Source organism: Erpetoichthys calabaricus, chromosome 1, assembly GCF_900747795.2.
Source record: "Erpetoichthys calabaricus chromosome 1, fErpCal1.3, whole genome shotgun sequence".
NCBI classification, from domain to species: domain Eukaryota; kingdom Metazoa; phylum Chordata; class Cladistia; order Polypteriformes; family Polypteridae; genus Erpetoichthys; species Erpetoichthys calabaricus.
Window position 1 is genome coordinate 185,478,633 of NC_041394.2, and position 23,967 is coordinate 185,502,599.

A 23,967-nucleotide genomic window follows, 5' to 3' on the forward strand; every position below is an offset into this window, starting at 1 on the left:
ATCTTACATCTACATTAGTGCACTGAAAAAAACATATGCTCACAGCACACATCACAGCACAAAAAAATGAAAATATGCTTTTAAACAGTGGACATTCATGAGTTATCCCTAAGCCTATCATGCGGCATGGAGCCCAAGAACACAATTTTCTAGAGATCACACAAGAGCATAATGGGGCTTAATGAGAAATGCACAATGCATCACTTGCAAAGGGGATTTACTAGCACAAAAAAATGCTTTAGTGTAGCCAGACAGTAAAGGGACATGTGATTGGAGGAAACATAGAAAGTAAAGAGTCCGTAGCAATGAATGAAGAATACAACCAAAATTAAAACAACAAAATATTTCTAGTAAGAATTCAATGATTTTGAACTATCTCAACTGTGTTAAATTGTGATGTATATCTCTGTCATCCTATATTTTTAATGAGCAATTAAAATATTTGTAATCACATTTATTTTTATGAAACTACTACACTGTAAAACTGGTAAGTAATTGTTCAGCTTTATTCTTCTAAAAGACTATATTACATTATGACAGCACTTAATAACCTTTTTCCTAACTGTTTTTAGGAGATAAACAGGATCTTAGAAAAGTAAAACAAATGCATATTTAGAACTTCTATAGCATCTGTTTCATTATTGTTGGTCAATGTGGATACAATACAGAACACTGCTTCATTGCTATTTCAGGGTCTCTCATATCCAAACACATCATCCCAGATATTTATAAAACTGGAGCATATATAACAGTTCTGGATGATGTGCAAATTTAAACACAAAAAATATAGGTTATGTCATGTACCTGTATATCATATTTCTTTTTAAAGGGAATATGCCCAAAACACAATAAATTAACACAGAAAATAAAGACGTGTCTGCTTATTTTTTATTTCATTTAATGATTGCATATAGCACTGAACTGTCCTGTCTGTACTGTTCTTTCCTCTGCATATCCTGGAGTACAAAAGAAACAGCATACAGCAATGTTATGCGAATGAATATGAATAATATGAATAATGTTGCATCCGTGCCACAATATTTTCCAAAAACTACTATACAGGTCCAAATATCATATACTGTATACCTATGTCTCTGGTTTTTTTTTTTTGTATACCTATGTCTCTGTTTTTTTGGGTTTTTTTTTGACATCATAGATCATAAGGCGCATACTAATTCAGCGTGAGCAGGAACACTCATTAAAACTGAATAAAAAAAAAATCAAGTGACGGTGAGATACGAAGAAGGCAGATTCGCCAGAGTTTGTGTGTCAGCTTTTATCCCTCCAGATGAGAGAATGTCCAGTTCCATTGACTCAAAACACCATTCACTTCTACAGTTATTCCTAGTTTCAAATAAAAACTAACAGCGTCAGATCCCTAAGTATGTATCGTGTTCGTGACTGAGAGAATAAAAGTGAAAAAAAAAAGGTAACTTTTACAAGTCCTATATATGTACACCGTCTGTTACAGACGCAAACCAAGTGTATGTGTGTACTGTATAATATTAACAATAAGAGCAGCTCACTACTGAAAATGGCAAATATAGGAGTCAGTCAGGATCGAACTGGAGACTCTTGATTACAAGTCAGCAAATCTTACCGCTACACCACGGAAGCTGTTGTGTTTTCCTTGAACCTTTTGTGAAAGTGTTTATTTTGATCTTTGGACTTCAGGCTTCATACATTATATAGTTTATGCCTACATTTTGTCATTTACTATTAAAATATGAAAAACGTTTCTGTTTTAAAACTGTGTTTACACAGATTATTGTAGAAACGGAACATACATGAAATGCATGTGCTCCAAATAACGATCTATTATTTCCACTCTAAAACTCCAGCACTTCTCTCCCAGATAATCAATCAAGGCATGAGCTGGGAGAAGTTTGTGCACGTTCTGCAGCTGTGGGGGGATAGAATAGCAGGCTGCTTGCTGCTTGTCTTTATCGGCACATTTACAGGACAAAAGACACTGGCAGAGAGGTACGAACGGATTTAAGGTGGGCCGGATCTACAAGTTTATTCGTAGGCTCTGGTAATTCTAGTGTTAAAGCCACCATCTTTTCTAACCTTCGTCAGTTCTGTCTTGGACTCAGTATTGTCAACAGCTCTGTACTATTTCAAAAAACCATTTGCAGCCAGGAATATTATATGGGTGGCTGCCCCAAACCTTTTTACGTGTGTCGAGTCTGTTCCTTTTTACAGTACACATAGCACAACATAAAGGTGTGCTCAGGGACCTTAGTTAAATGAGCACCGGAGCATTATAAACATTTTTGGTTACTTCATCAAAGAGTTAGGTATTATGTTTTATTTTATTAAATATCTTTGTGACAGCTGGTCATATAGAAAAGTTTGATAACAGAATTCAATTAAATGCATTTTTAGACTACATTAACCCCTTAACCGCCCTCTGCCGGATATATCCGGCACCGTTGTTTTATTGCTAACGCCATACTGCCGGAATTATCCGGCACATTTGCCTGTGGTTATATGAATGCCTGGCAAGTAGTATAACTGACGGTTTGGCGTGGGTATTATTACTACGTTGTATTTCGACATGTCTGTGGTTGTTTTGGCCTGTCATGTGACGTGATTCGCATGTAACAGCTGTGAATATGGCGAAACGTAAACTGACTTCAAGTGAGGCTTTGCAGGCGATTTTGAACAGTTCTGATCATGATTGTAGCAGTTCTGAAGAAGATTTTAGGGACAGTGATGAGCAGCAACGTGCGCTGCATGATACTGTGAATGAAGACGCATCGGATGACGGCGCTGAGTGGGTGTATCCCCAGCATCTCAGCTGGGCTGCTGCCCGTGGTGAACTACCTTTTCTGCATTCGTTTGAGGGAACGTGTGGCTTTATTGTTGATGTAAACAATTACACTGCTGAGCAGTTTTATGAGCTGTTTGTGTCACCTAATTTGATCAGACATTTTGTTCATCAGACAAATCTGTATGCAGCACAGTTTATTGAGAAAAATCCCAATTTACCTCCACATTCCCGTGTTCGTGCTTGGTTTGACACTGATGAAAACGAAATGAAAAAATTCATTGGGATTTTGATGTTGATGGGAATATTCAGAAAACCAGATATTGAGATGTACTGGTCTACAGATCCTATGTATGCAACACCTATTTTTGCAGCTGTCATGACACGTAACCGATTCTCTTTGCTGCTGAAATTCTTTCATTTGAATAACAGAAACGAGCCAGATAAGAAAGATCCAAACCGCGACCACTTGTTCAAGCTACGTCCTTTGATTGATCATTTATTTGAAGCATTTCAGTTGCCCTACATGCCAGGACCGTCAGTTGCAGTTGATGAAAGTTTATTGTCATGGAAGGGCCGCTTATAGTTTCGACAGTATCTACCATTGAAAAGGGCACGGTTTGGTATCAAGATGTTTTGCTTAGCTGAGAATTCAGGTTACATTTATAGATTTCGTGTATACACTGGCAACTTGCACAACATTTAGTGGTCAATACTGCTTGAATAAATGTAAAAAATGTAAAAAAAATGTAAAAAAGTAAAAAAACGAAAATTGTTCAGATTTCGCCTGGCGTGGGGAATATTTAGGGAGTTGGCGGTTAAAGGGTTAAATAAATGCATTTTAACAGCACTTAACTAGTTAAAAACAGCCCCAATAGGCTCAACGGCTTCCACAGACAGCATATTTCAATACAAGTGATGTAAAAATGGCATTAATTGGTGTGCTTCTGTTAGTTGTTGGTTGTGGAGGGACTATGACCTAATGTAGTTCAAATTTCTTAAACATAACATTTTAAAAAAGCACTGAGGCAATTCTTGTACAGTAATCCCTCCTCCATCGTGGGGGTTGCGTTCCAGAGCCACCCGCGAAATAAGAAAATCCGCGAAGTAGAAATCATATGTTTATATGGTTATTTTTATATTGTCATGCTTGGGTCACAGATTTGCGCAGAAACACAGGAGGTTGTAGAGAGACAGGAACGTTATTCAAACACTGCAAACAAACATTTGTCTCTTTTTCAAAAGTTTAAACTGTGCTCCATGACAAGACAGAGATGACAGTTCCGTCTCACAATTAAAAGAATGCAAACATATCTACCTCTTCAAAGGAGTGCGTGTCAGGAGCAGTGACTGTCACAGAGATAGCCCTATTGATTTGTTTGTATTTCTCTCTGTTTAGCTTTTAAGTATGCGAAGCACCGCGGCACAAAGCTGTTGAAAGCGGCAGCTCATACCCCCTCCGTCAGGAGCAGATAAGTGAGACAGAGTTTGTTTTTCAAGCACAAATCAATACGTGCCCTTCGAGCTTTTAAGTATGCGAAGCACTGTGCAGCATGACCTTTCAGAAAGCAGCTGCACAAAAGATAGCAACTTGAAGATAATCTTTCAGCATTTTTAGAGCGACCGTATCGTCTAGGTGTGCGAACAGCCCCCCTGCTCACACCCCCTACGTCAGGATCAGAGAAAGTCAGCGCAAGAGAGAGAGAGAGAAAGTAAGTTGGGTAGCTTCTCAGCCATCTGCCAATAGCGTCCCTTGTATGAAATCAACTGGGCAAACCAACTGAGGAAGCATGTACCAGAAATTAAAAGACCCATTGTCCGCAGAAACCCGCGAAGCAGCGAAAAATCCGCGATATATATTTAAATATGCTTACATATAAAATCCGCGATGGAGTGAAGCCGCGAAAGGCGAAGCGCGATATAGCGAGGGATTACTGTATTTTAAAATTGAACTAAAAGGACATAAGTCAAAACGTGAAAACAAAAGCCTTAAAACTTAACAAATGTGTCCACTTGGAAGCAGTAAAGTTTTCAATTCAAGAAAATGTGTTTCTGAATAATGCAAGTGACTACAAAAGTCAACTGGAAGTAATCCATTTTATTTCATACTTCATTTTCAAGAGGTAAATATACATTTCCTGTTTGCTTGTCTGATTGTTGCAGCTGTCATGGGTGGAGTTTTGACATTTTCTACAAGCGCATCACCAATTGGCACTTGACCTTTACCTTGCCGCAGCTTCGGGCTCAATATGTTCCTTGTTTCATCAAACCAGTTCTGTTTCATCAATGGTTATGTTTTGCTATTCCTTGTAACAAATGATGCTCTGCACAAAAGTGTGCCAAGTGTCCAATATAGTGGCAAAGCTCTCAGTATTCTATGAAATCATCTCATCTAAGTATGCATCTGCCACTGTATGTGATTGATAATGTGTGTAACCCCAGTCCCACATGCATACTCAAATCATTTATTTTTCTTATGTCATGTAATTTTTTACATGCAGTTCTGGCATACATATGGATCCACATATAGACATAGCAGTTTGACATCAGATGTGCACTCAAATCAAATGATTACATTTCCTAAATGGTGCCTCAAATTCAGTTTTTTCGGATGCAGCCTCGGTGCAACCTTAGATGGATATCAACATCAAGAAATTTATGGTTGTTTTTTCAGCATTCCGCACTTTCTGTGACATGTTGTGTGCGTGCCATAATAAAAATGCACTGGGGAAATGAAAAAAGACAGATTACGTGATAGAGCTAACCCATAAAGAAATATATTGAATCACCACAAACTAATTATGAAACTTTATAGTGCATACTGAATCACATTTGCTGAGTATATACTAATAAAATAACAGCGGAGGACAATGTTTTGAGTGAGTCAAAGAAATTAGTAACCTTTAATGTTTTGTCTTGTTAGACATTTATTGATGCCTGCAATATTTCTGAAGTCCATAACTGAAATAACTAGAGCACCAACAGGTGTTTTAGATTTGTCTATGATGTTCTTCACCACACATAGTGAAAGAGTATGAGTTATATGTGTGATGTTTGTTTGGTCAAGTCAAGTCAATTTTATTTATAGAGCACATTTAATTCAATACAAGTTCAACAAAGTGCTGTACAGCTTTCATAAATACACAAATAAACATATATAGATATAGTAAATAAATACACCAAAAAATGCATAAAGATAAGGCAAAAAGTCTTTCAGGCAGGATTTAAAAGTGACTAACGTTGGTGATGACCTAATATAAAAAGGCAGACTGTTCCAGAGCTTAAGGGCAGCTACTGCAAAAAACATGGCCTCTCCAAGCTTAAGTCTAGATCTCGACATGACCAATAATTTCTGATCAGAGGACCTCAGTGACTTTGAAGGAGAATAAGTAGAATATTATTTAGCTGTCTACAGAACAGAAACAGCACTCCAGAGTAGCAACATTTAATAATGTTAATTTTAACAGCAGCAAGAATGAGGTTTTTTAAGTAAAAATGGATATGCTAGAAGATACCACACCCCTAGGGCTGAAAGCATGTAGCAGAGGGAAACAGGCAGTGAGGAAGAGCACAGAGTTGGTCTCTTTTTAATTGGCTGAATTACACAGAAATGTCTTGCTTATTTTTTTCTTCCTAAAATATATGGATATGCTGTTTCACTATATTTGTTTAATCTCAATACATAGATGAATACTTGATAACACTCTTTGCTTGAAACAATTATGTATTTATTAAGTTTAAAGCTTTTCCTATTACTTTTGGACCCACCCCTAGATCCCCATTTTCAAAAAATTAGAATGGGCTAGATAATTTTTTTTAACAGTTACCAAAAATGCTTCACTTCAGAGCACAGTTCAATATGGCAAATTAATATATACTATGATTGTGGGGAAATAACTTTACTTTGAAAAATACCAAACTTAAATACCCAATAAAAAGTTAAAATCTATGTTGAAATAGCAAAGTAAAACTTTTAGCTGCTTTGACCCATGATGGAAAACAGGTCTATAGCTCTGCTAATAAATTATAATATCGCAGCCATGGGGTTGTTTTTAGTGTAACATTAATACTGAGTATATTTTTGTTTATTCTATGCTTACAGAGAAACTCTCGCATAACTCCTTTTTCTTTTATATTCATTTGTAGATAAGTGGCTTTTTAATGTTAAATTATCACAAACTGCAGCTGAAGTGAGAGGGCGTACCAAAGGCTAGCAATTAATTAACTGGTATTGGAGATCTGTTTTGCCATCACGACCAACTCTCAGAAAAATTAAAGAGGATGATATACAAGTGAAAGTTCCTCTTTCAAGATAAACTTAAAATGGTAAAGTAATTACTTTTTTCATTTTAAGATAGATGAGTTTTTAAAATTGGCCAATACTTTTCAATGGGAGATTTTTGAAATTTCAAATTTCGAGGTTTGTATTGTGTGCTTTGTTCAAGATACAGTGCATCCGGAAAGTATTCACAGCGCATCACTTTTTCCACATTTTGTTATGTTACAGCCTTATTCCAAAATGGATTAAATTCATTTTTTTGTCAGAATTCTACACACAACACCCCATAATGACAACATGAAAAAAGTTTACTTGAGGTTTTTGCAGATTAATTAAAAATAAAAAAATTGAGAAAACACATGTACATAAGTATTCACAGCCTTTGCCGTGAACCTTGAAATTGAGCTCAGGTGTATCCTGTTTCCCCTGATCATCCTTGAGATGTTTCTGCAGCTTAATTGGAGTCCAGGACAGGATTGTCTCGAGGCACATATCTGGGGAAGGTTACAGAAAACTTTCTGCTGCTTTGAAGGTCCCAATGAGCACAGTGGCCTCCATCATTCGTAAGTGGAAGAAGTTCGAAACAACCAGGACTCTTCCTGGAGCTGGCCGGCCATCTAAACTGAGAGATTGGGGGAGAAGGGCCTTAGTCAGGGAGGTGACCAAGAACCCAATGGTCACTCTGTCAGAGCTCCAGAGGTCCTCTGTGGAGAGAGGAGAACCTTCCAGAAGGACAACCATCTCTGCAGCAATCCACCAATCAGGCCTGTATGGTAGAGTGACCAGACGGAAGCCACTCCTTAGTAAAAGGCACATGGCAGCCCGCCTGGAGTTTGCCAAAAGGCACCTGAAGGACTCTCAGACCATGAGAAAGAAAATTCTCTGGTCTGATGAGACAAAGATTGAACTCTTTGGTGTGAATGCCAGGCGTCACGTTTGGAGGAAACCAGGCACGGCTCATCACCAGGCCAATACCATCCCTACAGTGAAGCATGGTGGTGGTAGCATCATGCTGTGGGGATGTTTTTCAGCGGCAAGAACTGGGAGACTAGTCAGGATAAAGGGAAAGATGACTGCAGCAATGTACAGAGACATCCTGGATGAAAACCTGCTCCAGAGCGCTCTTGACCTCAGACTGGGGAGACGGTTCATCTTTCAGCAGGACAACGACCCTAAGCACACAGCCAAGATATCAAAGGAGTGGCTTCAGAACAACTCTGTGAATGTCCTTGAGTGGCCCAGACTTGAATCCGATTGAACATCTCTGGAGAGATCTTAAAATGGCTGTGCACCGACGCTTCCCATCCAACCTGATGGAGCTTGAGAGGTGCTGCAAAGAGGAATGGGCGAAACTGGCCAAGGATAGGTGTGCCAAGCTTGTGGCATCATATTCAAAAAGACTTGAGGCTGTAATTGCTGCCAAAGGTGCATCGACAAAGTATTGAGCAAAGGCTGTAAATACTTATGTACATGTGAGTTCTCAGTTTTTTTATTTTTAATAAATTTGCAAAAACCTCAAGTAAACTTTTTTCACATTGTCATTATGGGGTGTTGTGTGCAGAATTCTGAGGAAAAAAATGAATTTAATCCATTTTGGAATAAGGCTGTATCATAACAAAAAGTGGAAAAAGTGATGCGCTGTGAATACTTTCTGGATGCACTGTATCTCAACAAAATTAAACTTTCCTGACAATTTTCCTTGAAGAATATGTGTGTCATATTTCAACAACATTGGTCCACTTGGAGCAGAGTTGTCTCAAGTGGACAGATAGAAAGACAGAGATGATGATCACAGTAATTGCTTTTAGAATTATATGCTAATGCACCTAAACAGGCTTTGCTGCCCTGTGATCTCAATTATACTCCTCAGTGTTGCATCACTAATACAAAGAGACAATGTATGGGCACTAATGTATCCAAACTGCAAAAAACAGCTAGTTTACACCTGAACTCTATTATTTTGCTATCAGTCCATTAAACAGTCATCATCAAATTTTTTCAGGCTCATAGGAATATGCCCAAAAGTTCTTACTCAACCTATCTGAAGGTTTAGGAAGGATTAGGAGGTTTATTATCTGCAATTTCCTTTTGTTCTTTTTTTTTATTTCGCCTTATACAATTTCTTATATTAGGAATTTGTTAGTTTTCACATACCCCTTGGGGTCAGAGCGCAGGGTCAGCGATTGTACAGCGCCCCTGGAGCAATCACAGGTTAAGGGTCTTGCTCAAGGGCCCAACAGAATAGGATCTCTTTTGGCAGTGACGGGAATTCGAACCGGCAACCTTCTGGATACCAGCACAGATCATTAGCCTCACAGCCACCACTCCGCCCCATGAGTGGTAATGAGTGTTTCGACGTATTAATATGAATAGCTTCAATGGTAGTAATGTACATATGCAAAAGCACTACTTTCTTCTCCAAAATCCAGTTTTCTCAAAGTCCTTAAGACTAAACTTACAATATGGTAAGGTTAGTAAGTAGTTTTATTGTTTTATTATATACTGTTTTGTAAGTGCAACAGTGAGATACACACCGTTTCAGAGAACACTTGTTTTATGTTGTTTTTGGATGTTTTTGTAATACAAGTCAACTTAATTGTCATATTATTTGTGAATAGAAACTGTTCCTGAATCTGTGTGTGCAAGTGCCCATGGTCCTGCATCATTTGTCAGAAGGAAGGAGTGAGAAATATGACCGTGCAGAATGTCTGAGATCTTTAATAACCCTGTCTGCCTTTCTAAGGTCGCGAGGACCGTATATATCCTGGACAAAACGAAGATGGGTGCTGGTAGTATTCTGTATTGCCTTCACCTCACTCTGAAGTGCTTTACATTCTTCAGCTAAGCAGGTGCCATACCATGTGATGTGCTGCACTCAGTAAGGATGAACTCTGCTGTGCACCTATAGACATTTGTGAGAACAAATGCAAGTCATCTGAAGAAGTTGAGGAGATGGTGAGCCTGTTTGTACAGCGCCTGCAGAAACTATTCATACACATTAATTTTACACATTTTGTTATGCTGCAGCCTTATGCTAAAATCATTTAAATTCATTTTTCCCCTAATCAAGTAACACTCAATAATACAGAAAAACAAAGCAAAAACAAAAGTTTAGAAAATTTTGCAAATTTATTGCAAAAAAAAAAAAAAGCCTGAAATATAACATTGACACAATTTAGACCCTTTCTTCCCTACATCATTTAAGAACCTTTGGTAGCAATTATGGCATTCTTGCATATGAGTGCCAGATGCAACAAACTTCACACAAAGTAATTTGGGGACATTTTTTCCTATTCTTTTCTGCAGATCATCTGAAGCTCTGGTTGGATGAAGACCATCAGTGATCAGTTATTTTCAGGTCTCTTCAGTATTGTTCATTTGTGTTGAAGTTTGTGCTCTGTTTGACTCTGCTTTGCTAAGTGAAAATTGCTGCTGTCAGTCAATGGGCATTTCTAGAATTTGCAGGTATCAGGGTCTTAGTCCCCTTTGTGATTGTAGCGCAGTCTTACATGCATATAAAATAGATGAGCAAGGTAAGAGACAGTGGTGTGCTCCTTTGGGCTTTTGCACATGTTCATATAATGGTATAATTTTAATCAGGGGTTATCTGATTCTGCAGATCATCTGAAGATCTGGTTGGATGAAGACCATCAGTGATCAGCTATTTTCAGGTCTCTTCAGTATTGTTCATTTGTGTTGAAGTTTGTGCTCTGGCTATGCCATTCAAGAACATTTATAGAGTTGACCCTAAGCTACTCCTGTGTTGTCTTTGCTTTGTGCCAAACGTCACTGACCTATTAGAAAGTGGGCCTTTGTGCCAATCTGAGGATGAGAGCAACAAACTTACATATCTTCTATGCTGTATGGGCAATGTTAAAAAAAAAATCGGGAGTGGTCTCCCTTTCTCGTATACTCAGATATGGGGATGGATATTTGAAGAGTAAACTGCAAGACAATGATTATATTTTTATATTATGTACATTAAAGAACCATCAACAACAAATCAGATCAATAATATATTGAAAAATTATTATAAAAGTAAAGTTGAATAAATCAGACTCTGCAGCTGCATGAATAAAAGATAAAGTATCATTTCCGGTTAACGGAAATAGCCCAAAGGTTGATAGAAATCTACATTTTGTACCTAATACTTGTATGCAAAATTTGTGAATTTGTGAATTCACAAAGTGAAAGTGTACTCAAGTTATCATATTTACACACACACACACACACAGGCATACATACACACACACAGACATAATTCCAAAAGTTGCATTTTTGGACACAGGGAGGTCTAAAACGTTGAGATTCATCAAAATCTTAATATCGAATCTTTGGACGTTTACAATACTTTCCCTATACTTCGCATACAAGAAAATAAAAAAAAGCTCTCTTTATGGCCTGTTCTAACTACTACTCTAGAATAACCAATGAAATAATCCCAGTGTACTATATAGAACAGCTGTTAATCAAACAACTGGGAATTCTACAATACCTAGAGGCATCAGCAGTACACACTTCATGAACTTCCGTAATGACAAAATAGACAAATAAGATCCCGATTTCTGCATCACCTTGCTAACTAAACTATTACACTAGCAAACCCTTTCTCATTTTGTACCCACCACTTTAGAAATTTTACCTTGATAACAGAACACAAAGTAATAACTTTAATTTCTACTACCTTTCCCTTAGATCCAATCACAACAAACCTAGTGAAAAGCTCAATAGCTGTTCTAGCAGCACTTATTCTAATCATTACTGATCCATTGCTGAATGCAGTAAAACTGTTATTTATTAGATTGCTACCATAAAAATAATCAGAGCTAGACCTACATATGCTCAGCATTTATAGACTGATTACAAATTTACCCTCGCCTTCTATAATATTTGAAAAAGTAGTTGCCACGCAGCTTTAGTCTCACACATCAAAATTAATTTGAGAAATTCCTACCTGGCTTCTGCACTGGTCACAGTACAAAAACAGCACTAACATGTGTTTTAAACTGTATTCTCTGATGAAAGAAATTAATCTGTAATTATGTTGTTAGATTGTAGGTAAGCACAGGGTTTTCAACCATTGACTATTCTATTTTATTGGATAGGATGAAAAATTAGATTGGGCTGTCAGTCTCAGTGCTGAAGTGGTTTAATTCATATTTACCAAATTTTTTTCAGCATGGTTGTATCGGGTGTATCAGAAGAACTCTGTAACTAAGTAAGTACTTTTCTGAAGACAATTTTTGAAAGTTTTTATCAAAGTTTAATATTATTGGCAGGGAGTGTAGTGCAGTGGTTAGACCTTTGGACCTAAGTTTTGAACACCAGACATTATGGGTTCAAATCCTAGTACTGATGCTGTGTGACTATGAGAAAGTTACTTCATCTGCCTGTGATCCAATTGGAAAAACAAATGAAATTTAACCAATTGTATCTCAGATGTTTTAAGTCATCTTGAATAAAGGTATCAGTCAAATAATAGGTGATAATAATATTATTAGGTCACTAGAGTTGCTTACTCTTCAACATACTACATACAATTGTCCATGAGTAAAACATACCTGCCATAGATCAATTCCTGTTTTTCCTACTGCAACAACAGTTTTACATGAAACTGTATTCTTCTGCATTAAAATGGGTAATCAGTAGGTAGAAATAATGTGAAATTTAAGTATATATTATTATCATTATTAGATGTATGTCATTCATTCAAGTACAGTATTTCTTTTCCTGTTTTTCATCAGTTGCATATGGTCCCCCATTAAAGTCAGATGCAAAGCGGTGTTTGAAGTGGACATACGTAAATGTCGTTATCTTACGAGTTATACTCATGCATTAACTGAAAGTGTGAACAGCGCTGCAACACAATTTCTGTGGCTTCACCCTTAGAAATTCAAGCCCCACAATCTAAGACCGGTCTAGTGGTATTATGATAACCATGATAACAGCCAGTATGCAAGAAAGCACTGCCAAGCATGCATCTTTTGAAAGTGGGGCATCCACATTCAAAGTAAGCAGACACACATATGAATATAAACTATTTCACAGGTCGGGTCCCCTTGCAAAATCTGTAGATGCGAATGCATATTACAAAGGAGTAGCTTGTGGGGGACCCATTAAGTCAAAATTGCTGCTGACAGTTAATGGGCATTTCTAGAATTTTCAGGTATCAGGGTCTTTGCCCCCTTTGTGATTGTAGCGCAGTCTTACATGCATATAAAATAGATAAGCAAGGAAAGAGACAGTGGTGTGCTCCTTTGGGCTTTTGCACATGTTCATACAATGGTATAATTTTAATCAGGGGTTATATTGTATATGACGGACAAACGGATCAAGGCATACTGCTATTCTCATGTAAATAATGTAGAAAAAGATCAGAGACTGGACACAATAGATCAGGTGTTTAAGCCGCTAAAGCTCCTACCCTCCTCCTGATGCCACTGCATTACTTCTGCCTTGTCTTAGATCGGAGGACACCACTTTCCTCACCCTACATTTTTGCTTCTGGTGAAGCAACACCTACTTACAGCCACAGTGCCTGCACCGGCACTTAGGGTTTATAGTATATTTGTCAACCAGTGACCTTCGTATCTTCCTTGAGCTTCGTTGAACTTTCTCCTTCCACTTTATACCTGACTGTAGATACCAAACATGATCATATCTGTTTTCTCCTGTACATGATACTAAATTGCAGCTTTTTAACTGAACAGGAAATAGTGCTTTTGTTAAAGAGTGAGTGAGTGAATGAATCTGTCAACTTTGTATTATGTACAGGTATATGTAAATAAAAAATATCTATCAATAAAGAATTTAAATGTCTGATGAAATTTTGAGATTTACCTAGTCTCATAAAATTGTGCATCTACAAATTACACAGAATATGTGAAAGAGGCTTTTAAGGCCATATCAAAATACACCATCTAGATAATTTCCTTTTGGCTTCACTTCTGATTACACACTTGGAAAAACAACATGGATTGTAGTTGATGTAAAACAAATTAAGTAATTACTTAAATATTAAAACAGACACGTATTTTTTTCCAATAAATGTCACATTGCTTTTTCAACATGAGCTGGAAAAGTAGTGGTCTAGCTATTTTGTTTTATAGAAACATAAAATGCTCCAATTTAATGGTAATATTTCTGTCCCATTTTCAGTTGTGTCGAAAAATGTAAAATTCCATCTTGGTTGGTCTCTTAATTTTATGTACTTATCATCATTCATATTTCTTTTTAAAAACTGCATGGTCTTCATTCAAATTTAAAATCTGCACACGGCTGAAAAATGAAAAAGCCTATTATACCTTGACCTGTCTTATTTGACCAGCTATTTGTTGGTATTTCTGGTCCCTGATCCCAAAACATAAGTTTTGACTCATTTAAATCTGTCCCAGACAGCATTTGTTTTCTTTTTATAGAGTGAATCAAGCAGCTTCAATGCTTTAGAATGGGAGTTACTTAATTAGACAGTGAAACTAGAGTTGAGCAGAAACAACAGTTTACTGTTTGAGAAGAAAAATGTGCCCAGAAAACATTATTGAAGGTGAGGGAAATTTGGCACATGTTGTGTCTATTGCAAGCACATCTGAACAGCCACCATCAGGGGCAGAGTGGGGTGACTGCACTAGTTAGCCAGATACAAAAGGAGCTGACAAGTCAGATTGTTTAGTTTGCTGAGTTTTGTGTTACTGTCTTTATTTCTTGGCCTCATGTGACCAAGAGACAGACACCTAAAATTTTAAAGGCATCAAGCCAGATCCATATATCTACACTTGAGGTTATTAAGTTTATGTTGTCTATCAGGGTAAAAAATTAACAAGGTATGTGAATCTGTTTCTGAATTTAGAGTACAGGTTTCTATAAACACTGCACTAGACTTATACATATAATCAGGTTTGCTGTCTATGTACCAGTCAGTAATTCAAGCACAGTATTGATATTTGTATATTTTTGCAACAATTGCTGTATCTGTCATTTTTGTTATCAAAGTTTGTGGGGGTCAAAGCACAGTTTAGTTGCACATACCACTACTCACCATGGCACCATGGCTTTTTTATTAATTCTAATCCTATTTTTGGTATAGTTTTTAAGAATAACAACTTTTTTGTCTTAATATTCATAACCTCTCAAATTTATCTGATAATCTTAAAATATTTACTTAGTGGGGAGCAGCAAGGAATACTTCTTAATTAACTACAACAACTACCAGTATGGTCCATGCTATATGCACAATGGCTTTTCTAAATTAATTATCTGAACTGCACAGAGAAATAATCTGCTAAACCATAGGTGTTTCTGCTTATCTTACATAAACGTTTCCAGTTCTTTATACAATTTTTTTCAAGATCTTACCAACTAAAAAATAAAAAGATGCTTTTTCTCTTCATGTATTTTTGGTTCAATATGTGGTGAGTTTGAGCAGCCAAAATGTTTACAATCAGCCATATTTCTACATTTTTCTGACCCAGTCTCCGGGATTCATAAAGTAGCTTCACAACAAATCCTTGTGCTGAACCAATTTATTTTTTACTTTATGAACTTTATTTTTTCTATTTTTTAACTCCTTAATTTTAGGGCATTCATATTTAACATGTTTTTGTAGTTACCTATAGCTTATATACAGTCTTTGCTGAGGAGTACCAACACACTGGCACCCAATTCTTTTTTCTGCTGTGCTCTATTCATTATAATAAATAGCAGCATGCTGCTCTGCAGAACCTTACATGCTAGTATACTATATTTTATTTTAATATTAGAAATAAGAAAAAACAAAATAGACACTGCAAAATTTATGAGATAAAATCACAAGTAGATTTGATATCATATTAACCATGGTGCAGGGAATACTAATCATAATTTATAACTAGTTTTATTGGCATATAAGAAGTTTCAGATAAGAATAGCACAATAAAAGAAACACTTCAAAACACATCCTCAAGGTAACTATAGACATAACTACTTAAGAAATCATCTTTCTTAAAATTACTTTAAATTGAATATTCCATTTTATTACAATATTACACAGCAAAAAAATTAGTTATTATATGGCAAAATCTTTACCATGAATTAGTGTTTGGTGTGCTACGAGTTAATGTGTCAGTGTTATCAAATGTACCTCTTTTGAACGAGCAAAAAATGCCCTTTTGATCTCCTCCACTGTTGCATCCTTTTTGACACCTAGCAGATCATAATAATTCCCACTGGACCTGGAAAAGAAAACCACTGTTATTTATTTTAAAAATATCAATCTATCTTTTCTTTTCTATGTTATGATGGCCATTTTTCGTATGAGAAGCCAGAGATCCAAATGTACTGTGTTTGTATGTCTATAGTTCAAGGAAATGTTTTGTCTTGCTAATGGAAATAAAAGTCATCTCTCATGTAGTTCCTGTTTTGCTTCCATTGCTGTCACAGTGTATACAGGTATCACTGATAGCTTTCCAGTACTGCAGGTATAAAGCAAGTTTTCACTTGCATTCGTGTTCCTAAAAGTCATTTCAGACAGGATTCCAAAGAAGTTAGCATTTGACAGCATCTACAATTTTCAGTAACTAAATTATCTGGCAGCAAATCTGTGTCACTGTATCTGGAAAGAAAACTACCAGTCAAAAGGTTTAGAACATCCCCTTTACAAAAACTAAAAAATATTGTAATTTTCAGGGAACAACTAATGGGTTAACAACCTAAAGCTTTTCTGCAGCAATGGAAAGTAATTAAGTCTAGGAAGTTGATACAAACATTTCCTAGAGGTGTCCCAACTTCTATTTATTACATACAAAACCCTGTCTATATAAAAGCAGTATTGGAACCAACTATGTTGCTACACCACACCAAAGCGAAGCATTATTTGGACAATACTGTGCTGTATATTGCTATCATAATGGTGAGAAAAATACAATTAACAAAGGAACACCAACAGACCATTACAACTCCTGAAAGTGTAGGTCTTTCCTTTACAGAAACTGTAAAGAGAGCTATGGTGTCAATGAGGACAGTTTTCTACACCACCAAAATGAACTTGGAAACTGGAGGTGAAACTCCAACAGGAAGTTTTTTTTTCTTATTTTACTTTAAGAAAATAACATTCCATGCAATCAAGTCAAACTTTTATAACAAAGAAAATAACATTACATACAATCAAGTCAAAAGAATTCAACCCCTATCTGACAGAAAGGGAAAACAGCCAACAGCATGGGTAAAAATCTAAATAAAAAAAAGGGAGAACTTTCTTTCCTCTGAAATAAATGCTTATTCTGCAATTTTATTAATAAGATCTTGTCATATTTTAGAAATCATCTAAGTGAGAATTCAATTTTTTCCAATTTCAAATAGTATTGAACATCAGTTATCCACAGACCTATAAAAAGTGAGTTGAGATTCTTTCAGTTGAGCAAGATAAGTTACATGCAAATAGTGTGGTATAGCCAATTACACTCAATTTGTCTTTCTCCAATTTAAACCCATCTGGGAGTCCACCAAACACGGCTGTTAATGGGTCAGGTGTGATTGTGACAAGCAGACTATCTGATAGGCATTCAAAGATTTTTGTCCAGAATGATGTTAATTTGTTGCACAACCAAACCATGTTGCCCAGTGAGGCTGGAGCTGCATTTCAACGTTCACAGGTTGGATCTTGCCCTGGATACATTTTGGACAACTTTAAATGAGATAAATGTGCTTGATAAAAAGATTTTAACCTGAATGATTAAATGCAGGTGGCACAGTGGTACAGTGGGTAGCGCTGCTGCTTCGGAGTTAGGAGACCCGGGTTCGCTTCCCAGGTCCTCCCTGCGTGGAGTTTGCATGTTCTCCCCGTGTCTGTGTGGGTTTCCTCCGGGTGCTCCGGTTTCCTCCCACAGTCCAAAGACATGCAAGTTAGGTGCATTGGCGATTCTAAATTGTCCCTAGTGTGTGGGTGTGTGTATGTGCCCTGTGGTGGGCTGGCGCCCTGCCCAGGGTTTGTTTCCTATCTTGCGCCCTGTGTTGGCTGGGATTGGCTCCAGCAGACCCCCGTGACCCTGTAGTTACGATATAGCGGGTTGGATATTGGATGGATGGATAAATAATATGTAGGTTTTAGAGGGTTGAAAAGGGTGATTTTAGTGTAGAGGAGCAACAGATAAAAGGTTCTCTGTCTTGAAGTGCATCCTGCATTGGTTCCTTATTAGTGATTGATAGACAATTGAATCAAAAAGTATACTGATAATAATTTGTATTTATTTGGGCACAAAGCAGGGCATATAAAGAAGTAAAGCAAGATTTTATTTACATTTCTGACCAGGCAGATGTAAATTCATTGATCTGTGTTAATTCCCAGGCCTTAGTGGCTTGCATATTTGCCACCCAGTAATAAAATTAAAAGTTAGGCAGTGCATTGCCACCTTCTGCTTTAGGTCTTTGTAGACTCATCTTTTGAATGCATGGACATCTCAAATTCCAGGTAAATAAGGTTTTCACTGAGTCTAATTTCTTAAAGAATGACTTGTTAATGGGCGGCACGGTGGCACAGTGGGTAGCGCTGCTGCCTCGCAGTTGGGAGATCTGGGGACCTGGGTTCGCTTCCCGGGTCCTCCCTGCGTGGAGTTTGCATGTTCTCCCCGTGTCTGCGTGGGTTTCCTCCGGGCGCTCCGGTTTCCTCCCACAGTCCAAAGACATGCAGGTTAGGTGGATTGGCGATTCTAAATTGGCCCTAGTGTGTGCTTGGTGTGTGGGTGTGTTTGTGTGTGTCCTGCGGTGGGTTGGCACCCTGCCCGGGAGTGGTTCTTGCCTTGTGCCCTGTGTTGGCTGGGATTGGCTCCAGCAGACCCCCGTGACCCTGTGTTTGGATTCAGCGGGTTGGAAAATGGTTGGATGGATGGATGACTTGTTAATGTATATAGGAATAAAAGCTTAGGAAGGAGGTTCATATTGGTTCTTTTTACTGAATTTATTAAAAGCAAGTAACATTCCATACAAACAAATCAAACTTAACAAAACTAAATTCAATTAAACCCCCACCCATGAGAAAGAGAGGAAGTAGTCCCATTCAACCATGTCAAATGTTCTTTCTGCATCCAACGATAATAAGATCTCTGGGTTGTTAGACTTTGTGGGTAAATATATTACATTAAACAGGCATTGAAGATTGGAAGCTAAGTGTCTGCCTTTAATAAATCTGGTTTGGTCTTGTGATATTACCAAAAGAAGCACTTTCTCAATCCTTCTAGCTAGAACTCATTATTCAGAAGTGAGATTTGTCTGTATGATGCACATTGTAATAAGTCCTTACTTTTCTTAGGAAAGACAGTAATTAATGCTTGGCAAAAAGTTTGAGGTAGAATTTTATTGTCTCTGGATTCTATAAATGTTTCTAATAAAAGGGGAGCTAACTTAATTGAACAATATTTATAAAATTCAACAGCATAGCCAACAAGGCCTGCTGCTTTCCCACTCTGTAGTGAGTTTATAGCATCTAGTAATTCTGAGAGTGTCAGACATTCATCCTCTGCACTAACAGTATGTAGCTGTGGTATCTGTAATGCATTGGAAAATGCATTAGATTGTGTCTTGTCTTCTTTATAAACTGAGTAGAATATGATGACTTATAGTAGTCTCTAAATGTTTGCATTATATTTTTATAGTAAATGATTTTGTTTCCATCAGTGTTGGTAATTACTGGTATTGCATTGCGAACTTCCTACTTGTGGATTTGTTGAGCTAAGATCTTATTAGCCTTCTCTACGTGTTCATAGTTATTATATTGCAATTTAAACATTAGTTGTTTTGTTTCTTTTGTTGTTAAAGCCTGTCTTTACCTATAAAGTGCCTAATTTGAAAACCTGGTGTGTTCTTCATCTATTCTAGTAATTTCACTGAAAGCTCTGATGCTTTCTTATATTCCAATTTATTTTTGTGGGAGAGATATGAAATGATCTGTCCTCTTAAAAATGCCTATATAGTTTCCCAGAGTATTCCTGCAGAGACTTCTGAGGATTTATTTGTCTCTAAAAAATCAATTTGTTTGGATATAAACTCTCTACAGTTCTCATCAGGATGTTCACATCGACAGTACTGATTCTCCCTGCTAATGTGAGATACAGGATAGATCATCTGTTCACATCGTTTGATTTTTTGATGCAGAAATCAAAATTGTGTTGAAAAAGATCTTTATAAAACAAACATTTTCTGGAATTAATAAATTATATTTTAGCCTGTGTACTTTTACAAAAAGTTGTCAGTTTGTTTTAGTCCATTGAAAAAACAGTACAGCTTGTGCAGTATGGCACTGCAACTTCCCAATCACACTAAAATCCATTGAGTAGACTTTTACAGAACAACTCTCAGATAGAAAAACAATTGATCCTGTCCTCTTTAAAAGGGCCTCAATTCAAGACTAAAACAAATGCAACATACACTGTTTACTGTAAATTCCACAATGACTCAACTATCATGAGAAGAAATTAAAAAGGTTGTTAGCAGACTGCAGGTAGGCATGCTATATGCCAGTTCGCCAGACATTATGTGTCCCGAATATACACAAGATTTCAGAAAACCCGCAGAACTGATAACCTTGAAAGATCTGGTTGGCCTTCATTGACCATACTAGACCAGTTGGTCTGAGAGATCGCTTCACATCTGGCACTTGTACTGCTCCTGAAACTGCAGGCAAGCACAATTCCTGTGTCAGGCATATAAAAGTAAGGAACAGGCTCCATGTTGCTGCCCCTTGAGCAAAGTGACCAGTCAAAGGCCTTCTGCTCACAACTTTTAAATGACGTAACCCTACAGAAGGGCAGTGCCAGGGCACACACTGCCGCTGTCGTCACAACTATCCTGATGAATGAATGTTGGTGTGCAGGTGCTGCCTTGGTCTATCTTCTCTCCTGATTTTAACCACATATTTTACTTAGTAATGCCCTGGATCATAATTACCAGAGAATAACCTTCTACCTGTCAATGTCCAGAAACTTCGTCAGGCTGTTTATCAGGCATAGTCAGAGGTACACTTGCTCTCCATGACAGGGAGGGTCAAGTGGTGGCAGCTGCAAGTTGTAGTCACTTAAGATACAAAAGAACCGAAAGACATATGTTCGCAATTGTTATTGTATTTCGTGCTTGTACTTATCTGTTTTTTGCTATTTCAGCACATAAAGTTGAACCTTTTGTGTAACCAATGAGTATTGTATCTCTTTTATCCATCTCTATGGTGTCATGAATTATAGTAAGTGTCATTGCTCAGGAAGCCAGTTTCATTAGAATAGGTGAGTAGCAGCACTGCTAGGACTCCTTCTCAGGAGAACATAAAACCAATAGTTGAACATGAAGGTGAGGTTGCTTGTATTCTGTATCAAGTTATTTGTCTTTACATTTAGATGCTAATCATAACAAAGTACTATATGTGTTTGCAGCACAGAACCATTGTGTACAGCAGGCCTATTCAAATGGCAGCCCGCAGGCCCCATGCGGCACAGAAGCAACCTCCAAGTGGTCCAGCCCGTGGTCCTGCCAGGGCTCCAGACTATAACTAAAATGGTTGCAAGGCTTTAACGATTATTATTTGTTCTTAGTTCGCCAGTGGAGAATGAAATCATTAATTTTTAAACTAATTATATTGTAACAGATGCAAAAGACCATTTTTTTTGTTGTTGAGTAGATGTGCAGTTAACATATGTGTCGGTACATGCTCTCCAATGGAATTAATTGAGCTGCATAAAGGCTGGTTTATATCTTGCACTGGGTGCGAGGGAGTTGCAGCAAAAATTATGTCAGACTTGGAAATGCGTGCAGGAAAATATTTCTAAGTACACAGTGCTGCTGACGGGACAGCCGTGAATTTCAACAAGAGGCTGGTTACACTTGTGTCAGAATAATGAACAAAGAAAGGGCTGAATATGACGCAACCGGTCATCAAAACAAAAGGTAAGCATACAAAACATTTGAAATTCCTCTGTTCATCATATAGGTCCCCTTTTATGAAGAAATCTGTGCCCCATGGAATTCAGCTGTTTTTTCTGGTTTCACGCAAGCACACTTAAGGAGTGATTGTCACCGATCTCATTGTGTTCATGCATCTTTGAATGCTGTTTCTTTTTTGATTTAATGCATACCTCATGCAAAATGCCAGCCTGTCCGTCAGAAAAAATGTATGAGCAGTCGCCCACCCGCTGTTTCATCACGCACAGCAATGTGATGAAGTCTGTGTTTTAAGGTTGCAGGTGTATTACTGTCACTTTACTGGGATTCTCTGTGATTGACAGCAAACAGTAAACTTTGTTAAAATGGTATCAAAAAATGCCATTTCGTTAGTTGTTACTTCAGTTGTTTTGGTATGCGTGCTATATTGTTCTGTAACCAATAAATTCTTTTAACGGGAGCTCATCAACAAAGAATCATGGAAAATAAGATTTAGTAAAAAATAATAATTATATTTAGTAATTCATTACTTGACATACAAGAACTCTGTACAAAGACATTTTAAAGACAAATCATTAAAATAAATGTACTAATCCACTTTCACGCCATATGCAGTGCCTTGCTCTTAAACATTTACTCAGGTAGTTTCTTCAGGGAGAAAACAAATACAATTTCCACAGGAAAGGTATTGATGTGGAACTCAAATTTAACCTCTGTCATATGAGTGATTAAAACCGTGTGAATGAAACAGTTTAAGTTCTACGAAAAAAAATCCCTTGCCTGTCACAACCACCCCTTTAAATTGGGGGAGGATCTCATATTTCAAAAGGGAAACCAAAGTTATTGATAATACTGTGCACTTTTTTTGATTTTATGCACTTTGAGATGTGCCTGGGTCAGATGTGAGCAAAATGTTTATTTTTTAGTTGGTTCTACCTCAGATTCTGTTCAGTTATACATTTATATTTATATATATATATATCTCTGTGTCAGAGAGAGGTTGGGAGTGTGCACTGATTACAGTGTGTTGCAGCAGCCAGTCTGGCTACTGCGTATTCATCCACCTCAAAACTATTTTGCTTAATTTGTAAGGGTTTTATCTGCATGCCCATACTTGCAGAGGCTGGAAGCGTGCTCTGATAACACATTGCCGCAGCCACGACACGACGAACCACCTGGATTTGGACCCAAGTGCAACAGGTGACACCTCAGTACCACTCTGGAACAGTGTGAGGGTTTTTACAGTGGCTGGAGTGCCAATCCTGCCACCAGCCCCCAAGTTTTCCATGGAAGGTGGAGGACCAGCATTCAGGGCTAGATGCTGATTAATGTCATACCCAGGACAAAGCAATCACAGGTTAAGGGCCCAACGAAGTAGAGCCACTTCTGGCGTTTATGGGCTTCGAACCAGCAACCTTCTCATTGCCAGTGCAGATGTGACCAAATTTAAAAGGAAAGCAATGAATAAACATTACTTGTTATTAAATACATTAATTTGTGTTGATTTAAAATTTGTCATTACCTGCTGCTTACCGGCCACTGAAAATGTCTGGCCCAGCTAAATTTCTTGGTTTGAAAATCTGGCCCAATTAAATTTGTAACTGAATAGCCCTAGTGTACAGCATACTATAAGAGTTTTTGTGATAGAATAATAGCATAAAGGCCTACTGATACTGTACTTCACTATGGTGAACTTTAAGCTAGCATGGACAAAACCAAAAAGAGCATCCATGAATTTGTAAGAACACTTGTCCCATGAATGGTGCTAAGCATCATGAAAGGATATCAACCACTGATTATTAAAATCTAAACTTAGTACTTTCAGTAGCTTGACTTGTAAAATGTACAAATAATATTAAGATTATCAGTGATATGTTTTCTAGTATCATGCAGCACTCCTAGATTCTTATTTGATTCAAATGTTTCAAGCAAAATTTTTTAATCCCTATATGAGGGATAACACGAATGAATGCATTATCTTCAACAGCAGTACTTTTGTGCATTTAGTGAAGCTTCCATTCAT

General features: G+C 37.4%; 2 protein-coding genes across 2 annotated transcripts in view; one reads left to right on the forward strand and one right to left on the reverse strand.

Annotated features, from left to right (window-relative positions):
* The window catches only part of LOC114658053 (bcl2-associated agonist of cell death-like), a 695,521-nt gene that overhangs the window by 263,229 nt on the left and 408,325 nt on the right, over window positions 1-23,967 (forward strand). The window lies entirely within an intron of this gene.
* Window positions 1-23,967, reverse strand: part of dnajc4 (DnaJ (Hsp40) homolog, subfamily C, member 4) — a 211,008-nt gene that overhangs the window by 146,028 nt on the left and 41,013 nt on the right. Inside the window, exon 3 of the mRNA XM_028810010.2 lies at window positions 16,168-16,258. Within this exon, the coding sequence (XP_028665843.1) occupies window positions 16,168-16,258 (91 nt within the window). The remainder of the gene's footprint in view (window positions 1-16,167; window positions 16,259-23,967) is intronic.